At 46.2% G+C, this 27,758-nt stretch overlaps 1 protein-coding gene across 2 annotated transcripts in view; it reads left to right on the top strand.

The window, feature by feature from the left end:
• ARHGEF37 (Rho guanine nucleotide exchange factor 37) overlaps nucleotides 1-27,758 on the top strand; it is a 496,119-nt gene that overhangs the window by 384,818 nt on the left and 83,543 nt on the right. For both annotated transcript variants that reach the window (XM_069651406.1, XM_069651404.1), the window contains exon 8: nucleotides 12,518-12,628. In XM_069651406.1, coding sequence (XP_069507507.1) covers nucleotides 12,518-12,628 — 111 coding nt within the window. The remainder of the gene's footprint in view (nucleotides 1-12,517; nucleotides 12,629-27,758) is intronic.

The following is a 27,758-nucleotide window of genomic DNA, read 5'->3' on the forward strand; positions in this document are numbered from 1 at the left end:
ATGATCCAGCAGATCTAAGGGCTTTTATCCAATCCATAAAAAGTGATGTCATGGAAACATCCTCTCCTGCATGTGCATCAACTTCATCTGTTACTTGAATTATTGATCTCTCAACATTTGTAGGTTTTCCTTTTATTTTATTATTTACTTAATGCAATCATTATCAGATTGAGTGAATAGATTGAGGCGGAGGCTCTTTTGGTGTCCCTCTTCCACTGTTGGTGGTTCTTTTTCCTTTTGACGATCCAGTTGGTGCTACCTATCCCTGTTATATCCTTTCTCCCAGGTCCTTCTCCTATGTCCTGTTTGGTCTTTAAGATCTGTAAATGATATATTATGCATTATCATTATTACCTTAAACAATAAAAAATTATTAAAATTTAAAAAAATGAATGCGCTCTCTGAGTGTCTTGATGGAAGGGATATGAGCGAACAGTGGCGTACCCAATTCAATTCCCACATTTTCGAACATAAACAATTAAAAAATAAACGTATTCATGTTTTTCTTGCATATATCATGCATCAAGAACTTTCCTAATGAGTTGCCCATGCATCGTGGAACACTGTTTTCCTTGTCACTGAAGCCGGACACTCATTTCCACACGCCTATTTTTTATTACTGGGATGCTAAAGAGAATATTAAATGACTAAATAATACATAGCCATATTCTGTGCCACAGTGATTCCCAAAGGAGGGTTATTTAGCACAATCGTGTGTGGCTCTGTGATAATGGTGGGTATCTTCTGTAGCACAGTGTGTGCCATGGCCATATTATCTGTCACATTGCTCCCATTTTGAAGATAAGTAACTTTTGCAGGGATGATAGATGACAGTAATGTCAATGAACATTTTGCGTATCATTGTCACCTCGAAGGACAGATTCTCTGTGACAGTAATTAAGGTGGCCCTACTTCGTAGCACAGTTACTGCTGAGGACAACGCTTCCCCTGCACAATAGTTGAGTTGCGCAAAATAATTGAGATGGTATTACGTGGCACACAAACCCTTATGCCTTGAATTCCCTGCCAGGCCATTGGTTGATTAGTCATTCTGATTGGCCTGTTCTCAGGGTCATGGATTTTGATTGGGTGATACGATGCAGGGGATTTCTTACGCACATTTTCTGGGGCACGGGTTTTCCAGTGCCTGCTTATTGCACAGGTAATAATACTGACTCTGAGCGTTGGGGGTCCACAGCCCCCAGGATAGTAGGAAGTGGGTTGGAAAAAAAACGCAGCGGCAAAGTTCGTTTTACCAATGCTCTAGCCTCTGCTCCATCCTGAGGCCCAGGGCTAGCCTAGGAAACGTACTGGGCTGTTCCCGAGCTGAGCTTTCACCAACGAGTAGCCAGCACTTGTGCACTGAGCCAAAGCCTCACATGCCGTTTAGGAAACTGTCCTAATTGGTATATATGCCAACAATTTCTTGAGGGTGAGTATTGTGACTAATGAAAAACGCAGAGCCCGACTTCAATTACGCGATCAAAAGGTTTTTTGCTGCATCACCAGCGCCGACTTATTTCTACTATAACATTGTGAGAATTCTTTACTTCCCAAAATGCTCTTTGATTTTATGCAAACCGTCACTCTCGGGGTGGATGAAGAGATGGGTGTTTCGTGAACTGGCCCGGGTCATGCCCCCTGACCACACTTCTCCGTCCCACCCACCTCCTCACAAGAAGGAGTGTTACCCGAGTATTATTTTTCCTTTTTCAGCAGTGGGGGAAATGAAAAACAAGGGTCTCTGGCGTCTCATGTGGGGATAGGTGAGTGGGTTAATGTTGGTGCAGGAAGAGCTGCATCGACACGCGGCCGGGCAGGCACGGGATAAATGCATTGAAGGGAGAGTGGCTAAGAAGGCCAGGTGAGACTGGAAAATTAGCATCACAGTGAACAGGAACCGTGCAGGGAAGAAATAGTGCAGTCAGGAAGAGATGTCAGATGACAGGCTGTTGTGTGGATCAAGGGGAATTGGCAACCAATTAGAACACGAGGAACAAAGCCATGCCCGAGCAGATAAATCCTGCATTCGCCGCGTCCTGATTGGTGGATCAACATTCGGATGGTGGTACATTCCCGAAGCCCGATTGGTCGCTCAACATTCCGATGGCTCTAAATGACATGCTAACTCTGTGTCATGTAACTGCATTCTCCTTCCGGGTTGCACCATACCCATTTGGTCCCAGTATTGCCTGTTGTCCGTGCCATCATCGAATGTTATCATCTCGGTCAGAAACAAGGAGCACTCCTTTATCCTGGCACACTCTCACAGGAGTCGCTAACAGGATGGCAATGGGAGCACTATGGAAAATGGCACTGATGATAATGAACCCTTGGGGACATATCAGTGTCTTGTGGACTCTGGCAGTGATGGTGTTGGGGCAATGGACTTAACTTCTTACCTTGTACTTCAGCATAAAAGCAAACTTGATAAAACCTAATAAGGTGCTTCTTTTCATTCCCATGCATTATTTATGAAAGACGTAATAGAAAGACGTAAAGCCTTGCGCAAGGCTGTTTTGCAGTAATATTTCACCCCATGTTCATCAATTTGTATGGCGGACAGGAGGGGTGGAGCGCAACTTCGGTTTCTGCCGCTTGCTTCCTCTCTGCCATACAAATACTCCAGCATTTGCACCTGCATGCATTTTCATGCAGGTGCAAATGCTGGGAATCTCTATCGAGCCCATGTGAAGAAAGGTGGGCACTACCGTATTGTAGTAAACAATAGTTATATCTAGATTAGTTGTTTTTTCCAACTTTGATAGATAGATTCACAGGAGCTACTCTGCATATGGAATCCTATGGCACAGGATCAAGATATGCTAGTGAAAAGTCTGGTTGTTGCCACTAAGTGGGCCGGGAGCAGTGGTCGAAGTGAGCGGGAGCGTTCGGGAGCGGTGCTCCTATACTTTTTTTAATTACCTTTTACAGCTCCTATACTTTTATTTTAAAAATAATCCGTTCCGGAATGGTTTTGTTTTAAAATAAAAGTGTAGGAAGAAGTTGAAACCTTCACCTTCAGTGCACTGCACTGAACGTTCCCTTAAACAGCAGGTGCAAGTGTTTGGGGGGGTACATTGTGTGTGGGAGGGGTTGTTTCAATGGGGTTTGTGGGTAGCAGGGGCAGGCCAGCAGGGAACATAGTTCCACTACTTCTTTTTGTACACTTCGACCACTGGCCGGGAGCTCACATTATGCTCGTCTATTCTATTCTATTCTATTCTATTCTATTCTAAAGAATGTTTGTATAGCGCCAACACACCCGCAGGCCTCAGGGCGTTCAACTTGACCAAGACAACAGAAACCCAAAAAAGCAGTGTGAGGCAGTGGGGAGGGATGAGAGAAAGGGAGAATCTTAGATTCCTCCCCATCAAACAGATCTGTTTTTATGACTTTCGTAAATTGGGCATTTGATGGCAACTGTTGTAGAGACTGTTGAAGGTCATTCCAGACCTTCGGCACCCAAGCATTAAAGCTCAGGCCTCCAAAACATTTTAAGGAGAATCTAGGCTGCATGAACATGTCCTTATTGTTTGATTGTAAGGCATGTCTGAGGGGCAGCCTCATGATACGTGAGCTGAGCTAGCCTGGGACATCACCTGCTAAACATTTGTAGGCCATACAGGATGCTTTAAAGCAAATCCTCTGAACAGGGAGCCAGTGTAGCTTCCTGCAGGCAGCATTGATATGATCTCTATGCGTCAGTCCATATGCGACTCTGACTGCACCATTTTGGATAGTTTGCAGTCTCTTCACGTTTGCCTTTGAAGAGCCAACCAGTAGTCCATTACAATAATCCAACCTGTAGTTTATTGTAGCTGTTGCTATCAGAGACCTATTTTCCTCCGACAGAAACAAGTGCATCAGGAGCTCTAGTAGGACACACATTTGCTAAAATGTAGGTTGCGACCAAAGATGACCCCTAGGTTGGAGACCGGTATATTAATTCCCCCTATTATGAAGGCCTCATATTTGGCATCATGTTTTTTCAGCTTTGCAGCGCTCCCAACAATAAAGATCTCTGTTTTTTTGTCATTAAGAGCAAGACAGTTCTCTACTATCCATGCTTTAACAGCATCAAAAACCTTGCCGATTTTCGGTGCACCTGCTTCATAAGACCCAGAAAGCTCCAGAATGATCTGAGTAGCATCTGCATAGTTGCCGATCTTAACACCCAGACCATTGAGGAGATTGAATAAAGGTTTGGAGTAGATGTTATCAAGCAGAGGCGAAATACTGGAGCCTTGTGGTACTCCACAACTAACTAGCGATTCTTGTGACTGAAAGTCCCCCCCTAACCACCCTCGCCTTCCTTGGCCCAAGAAAGGATCCAAACCAGTTTACTGCTAACTTAGAGGAGTTACCATCCTTAGCCAGCCTGTCCGCCATCATATCATGGTTTACTAAATCAAATGCGGCGGACAGGTCTAGCATCAGTAGCAAGGCCACACTACCATGATCCACAGTTTCAGCAAGGCAAGATCTGACGTCCACCAAGGCGGTTTCGGTTCTATGCTTCTTCCTAAAGCCTGACTGGCCATTGGCCAAGATTACCTTAACTAAAACTTTAAACAGAAAGGGAACATTGGTTATAGGTCGATAGTTGGCAGGCTCATTAGGGTCTAGACCCGCTTTCTTTAATAAGGGGGAAATCCAGGCCTCTTTGATATAACCAGAGACCAATCCTTCCTGAAAGGAGTGGTTTATGAAGGATGTAACAGAAGGCACAATGGTAATGAAATAATCCTTAAAATAGGACGCTGGCAAAACATCACCCTTACAAGATGTGGGTTTCATTTGGGCCACAGTTATTGATGCTTCTTGGACTGCGACCTGCCGAAAAACAAATGCATCCACCGCCATATCTCATTCAGGATTATTGATCACAGGGATCGTATCTATGGCATGAGAGGTAATGGTATTAGCTGGTGGGCCGACCTGATATTGGCTTACTTTTTGAACGAAGCCAACATGGATTTCATGACATTGTGAATCATCAGTAATTATGTTGGACTCGGGTGCCATACCATTGAGCTAGTCCTGAATACTAAACAGCTCCCTGGAGCTTGATTTGGACCCCCATGATTATTTCTTCCAGTTAAGCCTTTTTTTTTTTTTTTTATAATATATTTTTATTTTGTTTTAAGTGAAAACAGTATAAACAAACTTGTAACATTATATACAATCAAACAATAAACACTTAACAAAACACAACACTACACTCCCCCCCCCCCCCAAGAGCTCATTCACAGGGTAGTTCCGTATCGACCTGGTGTGGCCGGGTGACTTCCTCCTCCGAGGCAGTAGGTTCTCCTCGAACCCCAAACAGACCAGTGACTAATGACCTCCAGGCTACTAGGTTGCCCACATCCTCCTCCCCGCATTTACTGCATGCCTCTTGCCAGACCATGGTTTCGGCTTCCGCCCATTTTTGGAGATCCCTCCACCACATCTCTATCCTAGGTTTGTAGCATTGCTTCCAGTTCATGGCTATCCTCCTCTTAGCGAGTATATACGCTAGGTCTCTCAGTTTCCCCAGATGTCTGGTGTTCTTCGGTCTGGGGAACCCCCCTAGAAGGCAAGCCCAGGTTGTGTCAATGCTTATCGGGACCCCTTTGTCAGCCAACTTCTGTGACACTTCTCCCCAGAAGACTTCGATTACTGGGCAGGACCAGAACATATGCGTCATGTCCGCGTCCTCCTCGTTACATTTCGGGCATGCCTGCCTGCCCGAGTTCGCAAACTTAGCTATTCTCTTGGGGGTCATATACGCTCTGTGTGTGATATATAGTTGGATTTGCTGTAATCTAGCATTTCTGGACACTTTTTTATGATATCCCAGAGCCCGTTCCCACATCCCATCAGCCATCTGAACCCCCACCTCCATTTCCCATTCTAGTCTCAAGTCTGTCAAGTCCTTTCCCACTCGGGACATCACCACCTCATACAATCTGGAGATCTCGTGTCCGCCCTCCGATATGTCATATATTGTATCAATCAGGGTGTCCGGATCCTCCGCTAACACCGTCTCAGGCCAAGATTTTCGGATAATCCGTACCAACCTGAGGTATGTAACGTATTGGCCCCCATGGAACCCAGCTTCTTTTTCTAGGTCTGCAAAATCCTTGATGGCCCCATCTTGCCATATATCTCCTAACGTGGCCAACCCAACCGGTTCCCAGTACATTCTGATCGTTTTTCTAAGTTGACCATCCCCCGCAGTCAAGGCAACCAGTGGCACCTGCGGCGAACACGGATCCGGGCTTTCCAGTAGCCGGCATGCTCTACGCCACATTTTCCACCCAAGTAACAGCATACCAGGGCGAAGATTTAAGTCTTGTCTAGGGACCCAGATGATCTCCTTCAAATAAAACGGGGTGCAATCTGTCCCAACCAACCTGGACTCGGGAGATTCCTCATCAGAGAGCCACTGTGTAACATATTGCAATTGGCTCGCTACATAATAGGCCTCAAAATGTGGTAATTTAATCCCTCCTTTATCGTAGAAGTTTCGTAGCTTCCACAGCGCCACTCGGTTGCGAGTGCCGTGCCATAGGAAGTCCCTGCACATACTGTCGAGTTTGGTAAAGAACTTCCTAGCTATTAAGTATGGTATGTTGTTGAAGAAATGCAGCAGTCTAGGCAAGACAACCATTTTAAGCAACGCCCCTCGCCCTATCATCGCTAGCGGCAGCTTTTCCCAAAATCGCATAGCTGCACGGATTTTATCCACAGCAACCTCGGTGTTATGCAGATGTTCGTTTCCCACAGTGTGATATATGTCTATTCCGAGGTATCGGAAGGACTCGGCTGCCCAAGGTACGGGCAACACCGGCAAGCGTTCCGCGGGGACCCTCGAATAGTACCCTAGGGGGAACATGCTCGACTTGCCGGGATTAACCGCTATGCCGGACAATTCGGCATACCTCCGCATGACCTCTAAAACATACTGGAGGTTCTCTTCCGGATACTTTAAGTACAGCAGCAAGCCATCGGCATATAAGGATATCAAATGGCTCTTTCCTCCCACCTCGATGCCTACCAGGTCATATTGCTGTCTAAGGTATACCGCTAAAGGTTCCAAGGCCAATATGTATAACATCGGGGACCAAGGACATCCCTGCCTAGTACCCCTACTTAGGTGCTACTTATCGGATATCACTGATCCCGTACGCACCCTAGCCGTTGGCTGGCTATACAGTAGTCTCGCCCATCTGATATAGCCTGGCCCAAACCCATATTCCCTCAGGACCGCAAACAGCCACGGCCACCTCACCGAATCAAACGCCTTAACTGCGTCTAGGGAGATCACTGCCATTTCCTCATCTCTTCTGTTCCCTTCTTCTATCACTCGGTGGAGCCGCCTGTGATTATGAGTTATATTCCTGCCAGGGACATATCCTGTCTGATCCGAGTGTATCAGTCTGCCGATGACCTTGCGCAGCCTGTCCGCCAAGACCGCTGTCAGGATCTTACTGTCTTGGTTCAACATCGACAGCGGTCTGTATGATCCACAGTGTTGTCTCGGCTTGTTAGGCTTGGGTAGTGGTACGATCAACGCTTCTCTGAGCGTGTCTGGCAATCGGCCTCCCTCGAATGATTCGTTATACATCTCCAGCATAGGGGGGAGTATCTCTGCGCTATACGTTTTGTAGAACTCACTCGGGAGTCCGTCAGTGCCCGGGGTCTTGCAAGTAGGCAGCCTTTTCACCACTTCTTCCAGTTCATCTAGCGTAATGGGGCCATCTAACTCCTCCCTTTCCTCTGCACTAATCCTGGGCAGTTCTATATCTTCCAGTGTGTCCCTGATTTTATCCAGATTGTCTTCCCCGTTGTCCTCATACAGCGCTTTATAATAATCTAAGAAAGCAGCGTTAACCTCCTCCTGAGTGTGGGCCTCCTCTCCGTCTTCCCTTTCTATCATCATGACCGGGGCCCTAGGGGTTTCCCTCTTATAAAGCCATGCCAGTAGGCGACCAGTTTTGTCACCTCCTGCATGTTGCCTCTCCACGTATTTCCTGTAATTGAGGTCACAAAGCCGCTCCCAAAGCTCTGAGCATCGTTGTTGTAATTCGAGTACTAGGTCTGTGTCCCCTCCCCCTCTGGTACATTCACGCTCCAATTCTTTCTCCACTTTCTCCAGCTCAGCTAAAACCCCCCCCTGAAGGCCCTTTGATTTAGAAATAGCGTCGCCCCTCACTACCACCTTGAAGGCCTCCCAAAGTGTCCCAGCCGAATCCACACTGCCCGTGTTCTCCTCAAAATACCTTGTAATCGTCTCTCTAATATCCTCTCTAAAGACCGGGTCTCTGAGCGCCTCTGCCCGAAGGCGCCATGTTGGAATCTGCCCTCTGGGGCGGCCATATTGCCAGGCCATCACCAAGGGCGAATGGTCCGACAGGACCCTCGCTCTGTATTCAACCTGTGTAGTTGTTATCGCCACTTCTGGCGTAGCAAAGAAGTAATCTAGTCTCGTGTGCAACTGTTGAGGGGCCGAATAATGAGAGTACTGCAAGGCCGTGGGGTGTTTCAATCTCCAGACATCTTCTAGTCCATAGTCGTCTAATAGTACCCGTAGAGCCCTGGCCGCTGGGGTGGGCCTGTCTACTTTACTGTCGGACCTATCTATCCTGGGGTCAAGAACACAGTTAAAGTCCCCCCCCCAGATGATCGGTTCCCCTGCGCACGGGCCCAGGCGTGTACATAGAGTCCTGAAGTATACAGCAGTATTCTGATTGGGGGCATATGTATTAATAATACTCAGTGCTCTGTTCTCAATCAGTACCCTCAGTATTACCAGCCTACCCTCCGTGTCTACCTCCTCTCGTACAATTCTGCGTGGGACATGCGGGGCCACCCAGATCAGCACACCTCTGGCATAGGCCGAGTACGGGGAGCCCACTACTGTACCACCCCATTTTTTCTTTACAAGGTCTAGTTTATGTTGGGCCAGGTGCGTTTCTTGTAGTAGGGCAATGTCGATCTTCTGTCGTTTAAGATGCAACATGACTTTATTTCTTTTCAGGTAATTATTGAGGCCTCGGACGTTCCAGGTGGCAATCTTAAGGTCACCCATGGCAGCTATGTGTCTTCCCACCCCATCTACGGGAACCTCCAGCGGTTCTCATGACACAGAAGGCGTCCCAGTTAAGCCTTTTTGGCTTTAAAGATAGCACCTTGGTAATTTTTAGTAGCCACTTTATAAATTGCCAAAGAAGTATCAGGGGGATTTTATCTCCAGCTTCTTTCAGCCAGGCGTTTAAGCTGCCTGGCTGCCAGGGTATCTGGCGAGAACCATTGGTTTGAAACAACCTTCCCTTTTAAAGTTAGCTTGATGGGTGCCTACTTGTCAAAATCTCTATTCAGTATGTTTCTTAACTGTCTGGTATGTGATTCCAATGAGCAGTTAGCTTGTAGAGCAGCTAATTGGGGTGTGAAATGCCTCTTGAGATACATTCAGAGTGCTTTTACGAAGAATGGTCTTAGGGCGTGAACAGGCACTTTCCTTTACTGAGGCACCGTCAGAAATATGAAATTGTATCAGATAATGGTCAGACCAGCAGCATTTTTGTACATCCAATGGGGAGATAGTCTGGTTGCTGGTTAAGATCCATTTCAAATTGTGACCCCCTTGGTGTGTAGGTACATTAACGCACTGGCTCAGCCCAGTACTCTCAAAGAGCGTCAGAAGTGTACTAGTTTTAGAAATCGAGGGATCATGTGCCCAGAGGTTGAAGTCTTACAATACTAACAACGGGGCTTGTGGCTTAGTACGAGACCCAAGGAAAGCCAGGAGTTGCCCCGGAAAGGTTGGAGTGGCGGTAGGTGGATGGGAGAGAACAAGAGAGCTGAGTATAGAGGTATGATTAATGGTTAATTTCACAAGCATAGCCTTGCGGGCATGCAGTGCTGGTGTGGTGGATAAAAACAATTTGAGGCTATCCCTGTAAATTCTAGCGACTCCTTGTGTCCCACCCGGTCAGAGTGCAGGATCTTCTAACCAGATGGTGTGGCTAGTTGGGCTGAATGTAGATTAGTCTCACAGAACCAGGTTTCTGTTAGGATAGCCAGATCCAGTTTTTCTAACTGAGATGTGGCCAGCCACCTCAATGGCATGACATGCCAAAGAGCGCTTATTTAGCAGCATTCTCTTAAGGGGGGCAGTGGGGGTGGCGGAGTAGTAAACTGCTGGCTCAGGTTTCACATAGTTGTATCTACAGTGGAACCGACAATTCCCTCCAAGTTGGGGAGCGTATCTACACCATTCTGGTTCCACATCATTGTATGTGAACCAATATGGGCAAGGTCATCAGTAGGTAAGAGGGGATTTTGTACAGTCTCATGTGAGAGCTTGTATCCTAATTGTGTGATTCTATTGAATCCGGCTGATGAACTCGCTGCATGACATGCTGACAGGCAAGCACTAGGAATATAACAACATTTTGCATGAGCCTAGCACTTACTATTTATGTGAAGTAACTGCAGGGGAATGTGAAAATGGAAGACGTTCGGCCCTCTCAACTCCCACTAACCGCCACAAACCGGCTTAGATGCGCTGGCGCACCTGGCTACCTCCTCTAGAGGGCAAAAGAACTACATGGATTATGGGTAGTGTAGTTCTAATCCCGTCACAATGCGAGTTGTAAGCGTAGGAAGCTAAAAACAGTTGAAATGGAACCAAGATGCAGTGTGCTAAGGTCAAAACAGATTTTCAAAATGAATCTAATGTATACAGATATAATTAAACACAATTAATGAATTAAAAAGTTTAAAATTCGTAAATTCGCTAGTTATAAAATGATCAATTCACGGCGAGGCTAATGGGTTAAGAGCATGTAAAAAACAAAGCTGCAATATTATAAAAATACACTGCTGCAAATTTAAAATATACATTGCTTCGCAATTAGTTGAAAGGTCATAATGGTATGTACAAAATAATAAGTTGACACTTTAGCAAAAGTGCCCAAATATTTGTTTAATTTTCTTAATAGGCAACAGCAATCTTGACAGGCTTAGCTCATCTGCCAATGCATTTCGGAATAAAAAATCCCAACTTCAGGGCTGAGCACTATTCGCATCACAGCATATGATATCAACAAAGCAGTAAAGTTCACAAAGATGTACATCACGGTGTATAATGTCAATAGAAAATAAAGGTTCAAAAGATGTACATACCCAGACATCAAACATTTAGAAGTACACAGACGGTAAAAAGAAAATAATTTGTTTAGAGGCTTATCATCATCACAATTACATTATACTCTTATTTTGCAGATATAAACTGCATTTAAAACAGTACCTGTGGTGGTTACGCCCACGGATCTGTAAAAGCAATGGAGGCAACCCAGATGCTAAATTACATGCAATCAACGTGTCGATGTAAATATAGGTGAATCTAAACTTGTAACTTAAAAAATGCCCTTATTTGGGCAGAAGCTCATAAGAACTCAAAATGTTGCCTTCAATATCCCTGATCTACAAAAAAGTAAGCGTATGTTAACAATCTGCACATTCCCAATCTAATTAATGTATGTCTTGGAGCAGCCTGAAACGTACCCAAGCTTGCTGCCCGGTGGTTACAGGGAGAGACTGAACCATGCGCGTGACCGCTGTTTTTTGTATATACAAGGTTGCCCCGGAGATTGCGCAATGACATCACAGATTGTGGTGCGCGATGATGTCATTGCCGCCTCGCACCCCGCTCCTTCTGAATGAACAGCAGGACCGGGAAAGCCCAGGGTGACGGGTAATTTGATTTAGAGTCTGAGGTTCTTCATATGAATCACTAGTCTCAAGATTGCCATTACCTCTAAAGAAAATTAAACACATATTTGGGCACTTTTGCTAAAGTGTGAACGTATTATTTTGTGAATAATTGCGAAGCAATGTATATTTAAAATATTGCAGATTTGTACATAAGAGCATACTGTGATCTCCATGGAGCCGCCAGCTTTTGCACTAGCAAACAGCAGGGGGACTTCATCGGAATCTATTGTAGACACTGCCTGCCATGCAGGCGGTGTTCAGTTCATTTGTGCGGTGGAGTGCAAATGTTAAGAGCAAAAGGCGGTGTCCATGCTTGTTGGCCACCTTTTGTCCTGCACGTTTGCACTCCGCCATGCAAATGACCAGCATTCGGTGGTGGGGCTCTGCCCACATGTATGTCTACATGGAACTGGTGGCCGCCGCTGAATTACCAGCCCTTAGAAAAATAGCTCCATTGTGTGTAGTACTGGCAATTCAATAGCCTCCTGTTCTCGTCTGAATCATATACTGAAACTTTTTGATGAGTTCAGTAAAACTCACTAAGTAACTCGTTTTGTTTTACCCATGGCCTGCTACCCTACCCCTTTATCTCAACAACAAGGCTTAGCAGTGATCCATTGGGTTGGTTTTGATGTGAGAAGAATGAGATTCCCTTACAAATAACAAACGTGTATCTTCTGTACTGTTGTGGAATGGTTTCAGGGTATGTTCAGTCTCCAGTGTAATGTTCTTCCTTTTCTATGTGCAGTCTTTCCTGAGTGCCAAACCACACACGTGTGAGCTGGGCATCCCAGAAGGCTCCATCCAGCTGTATCGGCGCTTGGCAGAGCACTCCCATCAACACATCTTCCCAGAGATTGTAAGTCAGACTTTTTACATAAAGGAAGTCAAGTCTTGTGAGTCGGGGTGTAGTGTTACTGAGAGGAATGCATTCTTCAAGTCGATGACCATGAAGCAGGCAGCTTCCACTGGAATGCTGCACATACTTGTTGTTGGATTTGAAACCAAAGGGTACTCTGCTTCCACAATGTGGTTAAGAGGCCTTAAATTCTGTATGAAACGCCAAGCCTCCCCTCCCCCTTTGCCTTTCTCACTTGGTACACTGCCGTGTTACATGGGAACGCTGATGGTACCAGCCTTTCTCTATTAGTGCTGTGATTGTCTCATATATGCCTTCATCTGCTTGTTTGGAGAGTGGGTACTGTTTCACTCTTGGAAAAATTGCTCCTGGTTTCAGCTTTATCTTCACTCCCCTATGCTGTTTATGTGCCTCACATCATAGGGACTTGTCGTCTATAAGAGGTCTGGTACCTTGGCCAGATCCTCCTTGCAAAATGAGGGTGGTGCTTCCAGTGCCAATGCCATCTTCTGTGGTACCTTTCTGTAGTGTATCCTTAACCGGTAAGTCACACTCACCTCAAACACATCTGTATGTCTAGTCTCTCTTACCTGAATAGCTCTTCCTCTGTCACTGTGGACAACCTGCACCCTTCTAACACTGAAATTACTGCTCTCCATGCTGGTCCATCCCATGTACCACTATCCAGTCCTTTCTCTCAACCACTGCCTCTATTTCTATGGTTACTATAGTTCCCTCTTCCTCGTCCAATGGTAGCCCATGCCTGAATAGGTATTTGTTTGGAACCCGCCATATTTTCCCTCCAATGCCTGGGAGCCATGTAATAGCAATGTCAGTCCCGTACTGGAACATTTCTGCATCCACTGGCACCCCCCTCTGTACTTCCATCCACAATAAGCTTGAACAATCTGCCTTACATTGAGCATGTGTATTCCTGGTGTGGAGCACACTATTCTCTTGTCTGTGAATGAAATAGTCATGTTTAGTCTACTCATAATGTCTTGTCCCAGTATATTTACAGGTGCCTGTCGAGAGTAAAGTAAAGGAAGAGGTAGATTGTGTTTCACTATAGAAAGTGAGATATCGTGTGTGAAAGGAACCACTTCCGGAGCCCCAGAGAATCCTTGAGTGTTCATGGCATCGCCTGACAATGTAAATGCTCTTTCCCTAATGCAGGATCTAGTCGCCCCTGTGACAACAAGAAAGTAAAATGTTTTGTCAGCTATCGCCACCCCTTTGCAAGATTCCTTCGCAAGGTTGGGTGTGATTGACAGGAAGGGGCACATCAAGTTCATCTGTGGGCTGTCCTATTGAGGGTATAAGGACATTCCATTCCCTGTAAAGGGGTTGCTCCCCTCAGTTGTGTAACAGGAACCGTTGCCATGGAGTCCATGTGTGCTGCTGTGTCATTGCTCTGTATTTGTGCCAGCTGATGTGTTTTCCCTTGAGCCTCTGGTTCTTGTAAATATTGTAGTACTTGTGCTTGCATCAGTGGTATCTGCATTTGCATCTGTGGTGCTAGTGCTTGCGGCATCTGCTGGTGTGTGCCCTGCATCTGTCCTTGCTGCTGCTGTTGGATGTATAGTCATCCTGATCCCCTTGATATGGCTGCTGGCCCTGTGCTCCTCAGCTCTGTTACACCCCCCTGCTCCTGCACACTCTCGAAATGTGTCTTAATTGCCTGCACGTCCAACACTGTGGTGGCTCCCTCCCTTGCTCTTGTAAACCCTCTGAGCAATCTCCTGGGCCCTGCTGCACCTGCTCTCCATATCCATGAAAGCCTCCTGGAAAGTCACCTTGGTCATGATGCATCTGTAGTCCGAACCCAGGCCCTCTCAGTTGGCCCCCTCTCCCTCGGAACCCTTACTGTATGTACATCTGCCCCATGAACCCTACCCCCACGGGCGGTGCAAACTGCTGTGGTTTTTGCTGCTGTCCCTGCGGGTTGGGACTGGTTAGTACCGCCCCCCTCCATGAGGTACTTCAATCATTTTTTCTGTACTCGTTTCTCTTCATCTATCTTCCTGTCCTCCACCTTTTTCTTGAGCTTCTCCTGCTGTAGCCTACAATGGTGAACTATTGTGAGCTGTTTTTCTGGCCAATCCTTAGCTTCCAATCCCACCAACTTCCTTAAGGGTTTCTGGACTAATATCATATATTAGTACAGGGGCTCTAGTAGCCCCTGTACTAATATATGATAGAATATTGCTACTGTTTTGTCCCACTGTTCTCAAGTTTCAAGGCGCAAAAGTTCTTGAATCTCCTGAATATACAATAAGGGGTCTATGTCTTCACTTATTTTCCAAGACATAATTGCCCCAATGTCCGAGATGTCTGGGTATTGTGTTCTTAATGCTTGCCATACGGCATCTCTGCAGTTTCAAACGGTGAACCGTTGTGCTCTGTGTTCTGTGTCATCACTCCAGGGAACCCCGCCCTCTTACATACGTCATCAGCAGCGTCCCAGCGGATCGCCACAAGTGGTCCCTTTACATCTCCCACTGCTAACCTGTTTCCCACAGTCATTCTTTCCATTTCGTAAATCCATTTCCCAGCTCCTGCACTCAATGATGGAAGCCTACACTTTACATTCTCTTTGTCTGCCTGTTTCCATGGTATATATTGAGGCCATACTCCTCCCCTCTCCAATAAGGGCATCTGGGTGGACCCCTCCTCCTCATGCGTGTTTCTAGTCAATCTGACTTGTCTGTCCCCTCTCTCGCTTTCAATGCCTGCGCATACAACTATTGGTTCTAATATGGGTACCCGTATACTGTCGTCATATCTCCTCGTTAATCTTCCCCTTGAGCAGGCTAGGGCTATTTCCCCCTTCCTTCACACTGGGAGGTCTCTAAGTCTATTGACATATGTAGTGGCATTGTGTAGGGTGTGCAAGTCGTTCGCCAGCCTTACCTGCTCATCTGAGCTTCCCCCTCCTTCTCCTTCTGTGTATGTCTTGTGTTCCCATGTCCCCCGTTTGTCTGACCCTGTCCCTGTTGACTGGGATCGATACTGCTCCTACCCTTTTGCCCTACAGTTCTTGTCTTCATTATCGGAATATTATCTGAGCCCATATTTACTGCAAACATTGTCTGCAAACTCAGCCTCCTAGAGTATTAGATTTCTTGCTGAGGTCAATGTCCCTCAAGTCATATCTGCTCCCCCCAGGCCTATATGCCTGTTCCATCTCCTTCCATTGTGCTCCTATCTCGTGAGCTCATGCTATCTGGTTCTGCTTGCCTGTACTCTTGGCATCGGTCGCTGCCTCTGTCCCTTGTCCCTTGCGTCTTTACCGCCATTTTTGCTCACTCGTCCTCCTCCATGCATGCTCGTTCTTTTGCTAGTCTGTCTAGCTGTAACTTCCTCTGTTCCCTCTGCGATCCTCTCTTCTCTTTCCCTCTCCATCTGCTCCTTTTCTTCCTCCTTTCTCCATTCCATATCCTCCCTCTCCATCTTCTCTCCTCCTCTCTCTGTCATCGATTTCTAACTTCTCCTCCTATTCCCTCTCCCTCCTATCAGCTTCATCCATTATCTCCGCCTAATCTTATTATTCCCTTCTTCCCTTCAGACCTTCTATTGCCTTTGCCGCCCCTTCTGGCTCCCCATCCCTTTTCCCTTCCAGCTTCAGGAGTATCTGTCCTACTAGCCATTCCTTCTTGTCTATGCTCCAGAGCCCCTCCTTTACACCCTTCTGTGCCTCGTAGCTCATTCATTACTCAGCTGCCCTGTGCCTCTCGGCCCCTCCTCCTTTGTATATGGTGGTGGTTTATGTGTCAGTTTTGAATACCCCTCTGCTGCTCTCTATTCCTGTAAGGCTCTTATCTCTTGCAATGGATATATCCCTTGCTCATCATCTGTGTCATTGGATGCTCCGCTCGGAGGGACATGGGGAAGAGCGGAGGGGTGAACCGCTTGCTCCTTCACTTTCTGCTGGCTAAGCATCCACTGAAGCCTCACTGCGTCCTCCTTGCCTCCTGGAATATGCACAATAATCCGAATACTGCTATGCGTTTTGTTACTTCTTCCCCTTATAGACAGCTTGTATGTTTGAAAGTAGTGATTGATGCACATCTTTGGAGAAGCTTCCACAAGGTGGCCATGGTTTAGTTAACTTCCCCTCTGTGCTTTTGGACCATTCTATGCTATATTTACACATCTTTTTTCGATAGGGTTGGAGTGTTTTACACAGTTGTTGTAGGGGTGTGCCACCCCCGCACTTCCCCTGATATATTCTTCCCACCTTTACCTGACCCCAAGTCGAGGGTTTCAACAATCTGCTGTTTTGGGAGGAAGGTACAGTGTGATAACAAAACTTTTCAGGTAACTACAAGCCTCTCTGGCTCCACAAATTACCAGGTGTGCTCCACGCACCTCCCATTTACAACCTCGCTGTCACTGCCTCCTCAGGCATGCACACAATCTTGCGCATATGCCTTTTGTGCACCGTCACTGGTTCACCTCCTCATCCAAACCCAAGTTTCCAATACTAGCTCCTCACTGTCTCATGTTCTGTGTCCTATGTGCAAACCTTTGGGTGACATCACCAATCTACTAACCAAGGTAATGCTGAAAAATCTAATACTGTGCTTACACTGTTATAGCCCGTTACTCCCAAACCAAATAAAAAAAAACACAGCTGTCTTCCTCTATCCCTGTGGAGTATACCAATATTCTATTGTGATCGAGCTCTACCCACCGTGTCACCTAGCGTGCAAAACATCTCACTCCAAGAGACTTAACCAGTGGATTCACCTTCCGCAATCTAGGTCAGCTCCCTTGCTAATCCTTATGGGAATACTGTCATCTATGACCCAAGCTAAAATGCCCAACCCACAGGAGCACCACTATTTACATATCTACTATCATCCGTGTCCACAAGTCAATAGTCTAGGTTATTCGCTGCTATTTACCTCTACAAGTGAATGTGCCCTAAACATAGAAAAAGGGCATCTACCCCTGCTTCTGTCCCTACTAACTTTGACAATGGTAGACAATACTTTGACAATACTCGATGACACTAAACAATACTCCACAATACTCAAAACCCTCCCTCACACCCACAGTTGCCGTCTGACTGGGTCAATACTTACACTCTGTGGTCTGCTGGCGCTGCTCGGCTGCCATGTCCCCCGGTTTCTCACTTCCCCGTCCTGGTCTGCCTGGACTCCTCGCTGACTTTCGGGCAGTACGATTTCCAATTGGCTCCTGAAAGCCTTTCCACAGGTACGCATTTCCCGTCTTCTCGAAATATGAGGATCCTGCCTTTCAGGTTCCACGGCGGGGAAGATGACCTCGTACCGGGCCGATGCAGCCAACATCCTCTGCTACCAACTTGTTAAGGGCGGACTCCCAGGTATGCCAGAGTGATGCTCGGGGTCCGCAGACTCAGAGGGCCTTATTCCCTCCCCAGAATAAACGGAGGAGTCAGACAGATGGCAAGTTCAAAATGCAGTTTATTACTGCCAAAACCAACCTTGATCGATACAAGAACTCAGAAAGATTCCAGTATGCTACAAGGTAAATGGCGCACTACTCCGTCATTACATGGGCCGTCCTCAAAAAACCTATCGCAGTGTGGGATTGGCCGTCAGGAGCATGATAACCTATCTGGGCACATATACATGTTATTGTACTGGCGCTTGCATGTCGGGTTGCTGGCCTGTCCCTTCTCTAATTTACTAACTAATACATTGTTGCAAAGTAGTGGACTTACCATTGGTTTTTGCCCGTTGCTACCCACCCCTAGAGTGCTAAACTGTGATTGGCTACAGCTGATGCCCTTAGGCCTGGAACCTGAAGCAATTCTCAGCTCACTGTGCACCTTTTCAAGGTGATGTGAACATCTGTGTCTGAATTGTAACTTGTGTGTACCACCTTTGCCTATGAAACCATGTCCTGCTCTTTGCAACACTTTGTTGCACATTTATCGCAGCCTGCGCATGGAGTCCTGGGATCACCTCTTCCTTCCCAGTGCTGATCACTGTCCATTGTCTACTTCAGCTGCATCACATTTCTAGAGATCACCAAATTGAGCTCTGCAGTTCCAAATTATGAGGATTTATTCCCTTTTTCTGCATCTGGTCCGTTTGTCGTCTGGGGAATGGAATGTCTTCATATCTCTTGTCCTTGGATGTGGGCCTTATCTCACAAGTCTTGCTCCCTGTGCAGCCTGAAAGAGCTCAGCTCGTCTCCAGCTCAATGATTTGAGGCCTGCTGTATTTTTCTGAAACTTTATAATGCAATTTCTACACTGTCCACGTTGTGCTATGATCTATAGGTTAGTCACACTTGGCTCTGTCAGGTCCTATAGGTGCTCCTGCAGTTCCATAAAGGTATTAGCATATAAGCATCTGCAAGCTTTGCTCAGGATCTCTTGTCTGTTGTGGTTTCTGCATTATTGCACTTGGCTAATGGCAAAATAATAAAAACAATGACAGTATGTATATGTATCTGTCCTCTAACTATAGAACTGTACGCTTATTCGAGTGTTTGTAGCGTGCAGCGTGATTTGCACGTGTGCTTCATGTCTAGCGCTGCTATGTGTCTCTAGTGAAGTTAGCAGCATGGTGTCTTGGTGCTTAGTCCAGGCTGTCCATATAGGTGTCTATGGCCATAGTCTTCGACTCTTCATCCACTCATGGATATATTTGTACCACATCTGGCCTGTATGGCTGGATGAGAGGGTGTCTCTCTGTGTATTTGTCAATCATTGGTGCATTTGGGATTTGTCCGGAATAGAATAGGTGGTTGCAGTATTTTCTGGCCTTTCGTCTTGTCACAAACTCGGTGGGAGGGGGCCTGGGGGCAAGATCTCGACTCACGCTTCAACTTCACTGCATGTTCATCCAGAGGGGCACACTATGCCAGGTGTCTAACTGCAGAGCCAATCTGGCTGCAACAGGACAGTTATGATACGTTTAATAGGTGACTACAGAAAAATACATCCTCACATTTGAAAATATAGTAGATTAGTTCTGTGGGTGACACTTGGACAGGCGGCAAGGAGCAATGGCAAATTATCATAGGAAATAACTGAATTGCTTGGCATGCTCGACATTGTTTAGAAACTTCCATTTTTTTCTATTGGCTGGCTAATTCAACTCAGGAAGCATCAGTTGCCAATGAAGCATAGAGCGCCTCCAGAGCAGGCAAATGACAGTGGTGCACAAGTACAAATCCTAACATCTCATAGGCATGGGAGAACTGGAATAAATAGTTGAATGTCTAGCAAGAATGTTGCGCAACTCCTTGTTTCTTTTTCCACAAAACATTACCTCATTCTCTACAGTGACTTTAACCTTCCCTCTCCAACCACTTCCCAGAAATATGAACTTCAGTATTTTCCTAGTGACCACACTCTCCACTGTATCCATAACGTATCTGCCCACATGGAGGTAACTCTTTGGATCTCTTATTGATCTGGGAGGATAGATCAGGGGCAGTGCATTTGGCTTTGAAGCATGACAAGACGAGTGCAAACCCTATCCTGTGTTTAGAGACTAGTCTCTGGTGTTTAGCATTTTTTAAAAGTTAATTCATCTCAACGTTTTGCTCAGCCACTAATACTACCATCGCTATCTGATCACTCCATTGTTTCCACGTCCATCTCCTTTCCACCAGCTGACCTCTCATTACCACTTGACTCGCCTACTACTGAAAGGAAATGTAAACCTACTGCCATCCCTTTCTATTGGACCTACACTTATCACTCTCCTCCTTCACACCCAAAACCTCTTCCACTAACACTGCCTTCTCCATTTTCCAATCCCTACTATATGACTCATCTCCTCTCACTTCCAACTTTCACACTTTCACCCCTAAATCCCAGCATCCTCAACCATTGGTCACAACATTTGTACGCTGACTCGGCACAGAGAAGCGCCGGCTCCTGCGAAAATGGTGATGTACCCACTCACATGAGGGGCTGCATATCTACCTCTCTCCAGTGAAGTCTCGCAAGTCCTCTCCTGATAGAGGAAAATTGAATTCTACCTCACCCTCACTGACTCTCACTCCACCATCATCGTCAGCCACAGAACACCCTAAACTCACTCCTCCTAAACCTATGACAATCAACTCCTCTCACACAACTAATGACCTAGATGAATACTTTACGGCAAACATTTCTAATATTAGAGGCTCTCTCCTGACCTTCCACACATGACCTAATACATTCTACACCCTGCATACTCTACCATCATCCTCTTCTTCTACCTCTCACATTAGTCACAGCAATACTAAAGAAGTCCTATCTCTACTGATAAAGGTTAACCCCTCTTGCTCCTCAGCTAGTCAAGCCTATATCCCCTTTTTGGGCCTGTCAGCCCACTGAACTCCTCAATCTGTTCTTCAACTCTGCTTGCTTTCCTTCTATTTTCAAAATAGCCATTGTCATCCATCTCCTAAAAAAGCAAGGGGCTGGCCCAAACCTTCTGGCTAATTTTCACCCTATATCTCCCCTTTCAAAGTACTCAAAAGGATTGTGTTTAACCATCTTGCACATTTTGTAGAAATCCAAAACCTTCAAGACCCCCTTGCCTGGATGGAATCCTACCTGCCACCTTGTGAAATCTGACTCCTGCAACAATAACACTCTTAACTGACTCGTCTAACTGTTGGTGTTCCACAAGGCTCTGTCTTGGGTCCCCTAATCTTTATACTCTAGACCTTTGCTCTTGAGGCACTAATCCCTTCTTTTGGTTCTCATTCCTATTCTTTGCAGAAACACCCACATCTTCTTCTCTTTTCTTAAACTCCCCTCTGATCTCTATATCAAAATGTCCAATTGTCTCTCTGCCATCAAATATTGGATGGCTTTTCACACTCTTGTGTTAAACTCTATCAAAACAGAGTTGGTCTTCTTCCCTGCCAAATACCCTCTCTCATCTCTTCCCCTGCCTATCAAGTTCCCATATGAGAGTCCCCCCTACACTTTTTTAGCTGGAAACCTCAGCATCACACCTTCTCTACTTTCATCTCCAAAACTGCAACAAAGGCTCGCCTTAACCTCCTAAATATTAGGAAAATGAGGCATCTCCTTCCTTTCAACACTGCCAAGCTTCTCATAACCACTCTTGTATTCTGTAACCTAGATTACTGTGCCAGCATCCTCTTTGGTCTCCCCAACTAAGCTTTCTGTAGTCTTTACAAAAGTATTACCTTTGATACCAGGACTCTTTGATCTCCCTCACTTCACACCTGGTACAATCACCAGACTGGATGGCTGATGGTGTAAAACAGGGACAGATTTACAGTTGTTCTCATGTTTCACATATTTATGCAGAGTAAGGCCCTAGCATAGCTATCCTCCTCTAATTTTCTGCCTCCTCGACTACCCTTGTGGCTCCTTGCCCTCCCTGCGTTTCCTCACACTTCCACACGTTCTCTCTTCTAGCTCCACTTGCATGGAATTCTCTTCCCCGGACCGCCTCATTCCTGAGTTACCCTCTTCACTTACCTCTCATCTGCCTTCTAACATTTTCCCCTTGCATCTAACCTATCTCTGTCCCTCACTTTCTTTGCCTCCACTCTAGCACTTCATCCATCATGGTCACATGCCTAAAACAGCTGGCCATACCTGCTTCCTACACCTAAACATGTCTAATATTGATTGTCCTTAATCTTTGTAAGTCAACCGATTCATTGTCCCTGGTGACTGTTCCATTCACTCCCCTCCACAACCTTTTCAGAATGTTATTCTGACTCATGCCATTGTAAGAGGGCCAGTGCACACCATCAAATCTGATTTCTTATCTATTGTAGATTCGTTTGTGATAAAAAAAAACATTGTTCCTTCCTGTATTTAAAGAAATACATGTTTTAAAAAATACAATTAAAATAAAAAGCATGGAAGTGCTTGTCGGGTGAGCCTGGATTAATGGGCTACTACCAACCTGTGCAATATCATGCACTCCCTACCCTCTTGCTTTTCAGATCCGCAGGGGACCACTCTGGTGGTGACAGTGTGCAGTTTAAATATCCTTTAACATAACAAATGTAAGCAACCAATTATAAAAAACAAACCGACGTACCAGTTGACATTTTCAATGTGTTTCTGCATATAACCATGGCAGAAGAAAGATGGGCTGCGTGCTAGCTCTTGCAGCGGGCACTGCGTTCTGTAGGTAGCACGCACATCCATCTTTAGGTCTACCTGGGGTAAGGGGAACTTCTCCATAATGCCACTGCTCAGTGTCACGCAGTAGATCTGTGAGATGTGGTGGTATTCTGCACTGCTCTCCTCCATTTGTGGCAGGACTGAATTGAGAACACCAGACTCTATCATGCGGGTGTGCTGTCCTTTTGATTGAATTCACGTTCTGGCAATTCTGATTGGCTGAAATTTCTCTAAACTTTGCTAGAACTTGAAACCAATCAAAACACAACACCATAGACAATACCATGTTTTCCTAGTGCTAGAAATTGTACTCAAATAGCCCTAACAGTTTTTAGAAGTGAACTGGTTGGGTTTGTGCCATATTGAGGAACAAATCTAACCATGCACTGGAAACTGTAGTATAATTTGCTAAAGAACCATCTGGAGTCTTATCTTCAATTTCTTGCTGTATATTTTTCTATTTGAAAACTCCTGGTCCAGTGCTGCATATTGAAAGTATAGTTCCTTTTACTATAAGGAGCCAATGCGTGAGCTGCTGGGTGCAGTGCAGAATCATGATCACCATGTGTGTCGTGGGATTAAGATACACTGGGACATTGGAGGTTTTATTTTGAAACATTTGTGTTGATTTGCACATCCGAACATGTGCACTCGTGTTGATCTGTCAGAATAACTGTGACTCTAGCCCCTTCACCTCTTTGCCATTGTGTGACTCAAGTCACTCAGGCTAAACATGCTGAATCAATATTGTATTTCTGACTGTGTCCTATTTATCTCTTTTGTTATTTTATTTTCCAATTACCCATTAATCCTCCCCTACTCCAACCCCCAATCTCGGTGAATATATATGTTTGCTTATGTCTGTATAAATCACACTATACGTGTTTGGATTTGATAATGGTAGCACAAACCACCCTGATTTGAGAAAGGCCTTCATTGGCCGAAACACCTGTCATCACTAAGGGCAAAGCATTAAAATTCAAGTCTGTCTTAAAAATCTGCCGCATTTCTTAAATTCTGAGTGTGTACGAATATGCTTGAGGCATGCTCTTGCTTGGATCTGACTCCCGCCTTGGCTCCGGGGTAGGCAATGCTCAGGCAGTTCTTGAGTGGAACCTTCAATGCCGATTTATCCTTGTTTGCAAACAGAGATATTTTTACTAACTCCGCAGACTAAAGATGGACTTCAAAACCTCATTCTGAAGAGTGGTCTGTATTCCTGCTTAACACGTCCACCTAGATAGCTGTTGCTCTGCTGGATGGGGAATTAAACATGGATATGTGATGACCCAAACACCATGTCAACAGCCACAAGGCTTCCCTGAGCGAATACACCACGTGATGGCCTCAGCCTTGTTCCACATAGAACATGGCTTTTCTGCTGTCTACAGCAATCAAGATATATTCATCATACTTCAAAGTGGTGGGTAAACACCAGGACTGCCAGTCTAATGACCTGAGCCCTTGAACACTGGAAGGTCATAGGCCACATTTTGCCGATTTCCCCCCTATGACCTCAACAACCACAGATGCAGGAATCCCATACCACTATACACTGATGCAAGAGGTTGGAGATGTGTACCCCAATAGGAAAATGGGCGATGTCCTTTCAGGACCCTGACAAGGAGGTGATTTAAAATTCAATCCTGTTATCACAGAATGATTTTAGGGCAAACGTCTTTTAAAGTCGGCCAGTGAGCTAAGTGCTCGCTAGCCCCTGATATCTGTGCACAGCCTGCTGTGGCAGGTTCGAATCCCGACAGGGCCAACTCAGCCTTTCAACCTTCTGAGGTCGATAAATTGAGTACCACTGAGTGGGATAATAATGTTGTCTGTTGTTTCCTTGCGCTCAAACCTATGGGTGTGTACCGCTATATAACAAACACATTGGGCCTCATTACGAGTTTGGAGGTATCCATGGAGCTGTTAGCTCCATGACTGCCTCCAAACCAGGCTCCACTACCGGGTTCCTGCAATCGGGAATAACCGGGTCATTCCGACATGGGAGGACCCGGTATTTCCTCCATGCAGGAACCATTCCCCATTCCCATTTGTGCCCCTGTAGGGCTCAATGGGAATGGGGATGGAGGTAACAACGGGCACATTACAAGTGTCCCGCTGTTATCTCCCTCTTCCCCTCGCGGGACCCGGAAAAGACATCTGGTTTTACCAGACGTCTGATCCGGGTCCCGCAAAGGGAACCTCGTAATCGGCCCTGACGAATGAAGGGGGCCGGTCCCGTACCGGCCCCCTTCATTCCGTGAGCACCTGGGTCGTAATGAGGCATTATTATTATTATTATTAAAGTATCTGTCAGACACAGGTCCTCATTAGGATTTTGGCGGTAGCCATGCCGCTATTGGCGGCATGGCTGCGGCCAAAATCGGGTCCCCAGAATGGGTAATTCCTCCCTCCAGGAACCCGCTCCAGGACCTTCCCATTTCCATTTCAGCCTCCATAGGGCTGAATGGGAATGGGGGAGGGAGCAAACAATGGGCCGATTACGAGCGGCCTGTTGTTTGCTCCCTCTTCCCCTCGTGAGACCCGGTAAGCACGCCTGGTTTGACCAGGCGTTACTTACCGTGTCCTGCGAGGGGAGCTTGTAATGAGGCGGAACGGGTTTAACGGGTCTGCCTCCTTTAGCAGGTCCCTTTTAACCCGTTCTGCCTCACATGTAATGAGGCTCACAGTCTTCACCAAGTAGCAGAAAAATGCAGGAGCTCACCACATCCGGGCACCTTAGAAGGGTCCTTGCAGGCCCTGTGTTTTTGCTGGACCATGTCTAATCTGTGCACATAGATGATTGCCGGGTGCGCACCAGCAGTGGCTTGCCAGTGGCACCACACTGGACCTATGTGCATGCAAATTTGCATTTGTTGCCAGGAAGGGGTGGATTAAACAGTCTCTTCACCTCACTAGACATACATTCTTGGTCTGGCCCTGCGGATTATTGAAGGGAAAACTTACCTCTTGATAGAAAATTGCAGCTCGCTTGTTCTCAATCACAGCCCGTGTAAACATCCATCGTTTTGTGGACTCGAACCAAGACTGTGTTCTGGTTGTAATTGATACTAGAGAAGTGCCAGCAAATTGCCACTTAAAGTCAGTGGGCCTCATTACGACCCTGGCGGAGTGGGTTTACGCCAGCGGTATTCGCGGCGGACCCTTCCGCCCTACTACGAGTTCCCGTAGCGCCATGGAGCCGTTTTCCGCCTGGTTTTTCCGGGCGGAGAAATCCATGGCGCTACGGGACCTTGTTGTTAATTACGCCACCGTATTTTACGGTGGCGTAATTAACGCCTTCCCCACTCCCATTATACCCTATGGGGCAAAAATGGGAATGGGGAAGGGTAAAATGGGGATTGGGGATTTACCGCCCCGCCAAGGTCGGAATGGGGCGGTAAATCCGCCAACCCCCATGGCGGTATCGGCAGCTTTCCGCCGTGCTCCATGGTGCATATTGCACCACGATCTCCGCCAGGGTCGTAATGAGGCCCAGTCTCTCGGGCTTAAAGCATCTGATCTGGGCTCCTTGCGACTTCTTGAGATCTGTCAAAAGTCCATTCTAGACTTTGATGATTTTTAGGGATGAGGAAATCGTATCAACTTTATATACTCACCTTCTCCAATTAAGAAGAGAAACATATGCTTACTCATGCACCCATGTTGCTTTCATGTAATGGCATGGCATTGTTTTGAACTGTGGGGCATAACACTTTCACATTGTGTCTAATAACTACCACTTTGAGGACCTCTCTATTCATTGTTAATGAAAGAAAACCGTCTTTCTTTCACTGGGGAAGTGTGACAAGATTTATTTGACTATACTTCCTGCATCCCAATGTTGCTGCCCTGAGGCCTTCTGAGTTTAAGAAGTGGAGTTAAGCAATAGGTTAAACATCCTGATGTCTCAGTTTAATCTATTCTGGTTGATATGCTTTGTTTTCTGTTGTCTGTTTTGTGAGCGCCCTGAGGCCTTTGGGCGAGTGGGGCAATATAAGAATGTTTTAGATAGATAGATAGATAGATAGATAGATAGATAGATAGATAGATAGATAATGTTTCTCTATTAGCCTGCCTCTGTTTTTGTATAGGTTCCATGGCTTCAAGAGAGATGTAACTGGTGGCAAGGTTCTTACTTTTCCAGCTTGGAATGATCCTACCAAAGTCCTTCCTGCAGGGGTGTTACTAGATTTGGAAAAGATCTGGGCCTATGCTAATGTCAGGACTGTCGGGACTCGGGGCTAGATAGCCTTTTGGTTGTAGCCCCTGAGCTTCTATCCGGGGCTGCAACCAAAAGACCCGGGGCTGTAGACCCCCAGGACCGCTACTGATGCCTATGCCTTCTTGATATTGGGGAATTCATGTATTAAGCAGATCCTGTATATACTGTACGAGAAGTTAGCAACAGATTCCGGTACTTGAGAGTACCACTTTTAGTTGGATCTGTTGAAAGAACGTTTTCTTATCTATTCAAGAGGACATGCCATGGCTTGATTCATTGGAAGGCAGACCCTGTTCTTAAGCATGCCCCAAGACAGTGACATAAAGGGCCCAGCCAGTCCATTTGTCATGTTCCGCAGCTTGCGGTGCCTAGAAAACCAAGCTACACCTCAATGACAATAGCCAGTGTGCCCGAATCATGTCTGGGGGTGCTTGTGGTCTCTTTGCAGAAGGGATGCCACCTGGCAGTTTGGGCTGGACTGCTAACCCTGGGGGCCATGCTTGATTTGCATATGTTTTCCCCTTTTGTAACCGCATGGCAAGCTGAAGAACGATGGTCTGGTTGGTTGCCCAAAGCAGTGACAGATGTTAGGATTCATTCAAGACCTTCCAGCCATTACATTTCTGTTGTGCTAAAATCGCCCTGAGTGGAACGTGTATATTAATTCATAGGTTCCAGGCTCGGCGTGCCACGACACCCAAGTTTCACCTCACTGACAATGGCCAATGAGCATTAGAAATGTCTGGAGTTGCTAGTGTTTGCGTACAGAAGGATGGGACCTAGCAGTT

This window comes from Ambystoma mexicanum, chromosome 3p, assembly GCF_040938575.1.
Source record: "Ambystoma mexicanum isolate Mex_15411 chromosome 3p, UKY_AmexF1_1, whole genome shotgun sequence".
NCBI lineage: Eukaryota > Metazoa > Chordata > Amphibia > Caudata > Ambystomatidae > Ambystoma > Ambystoma mexicanum.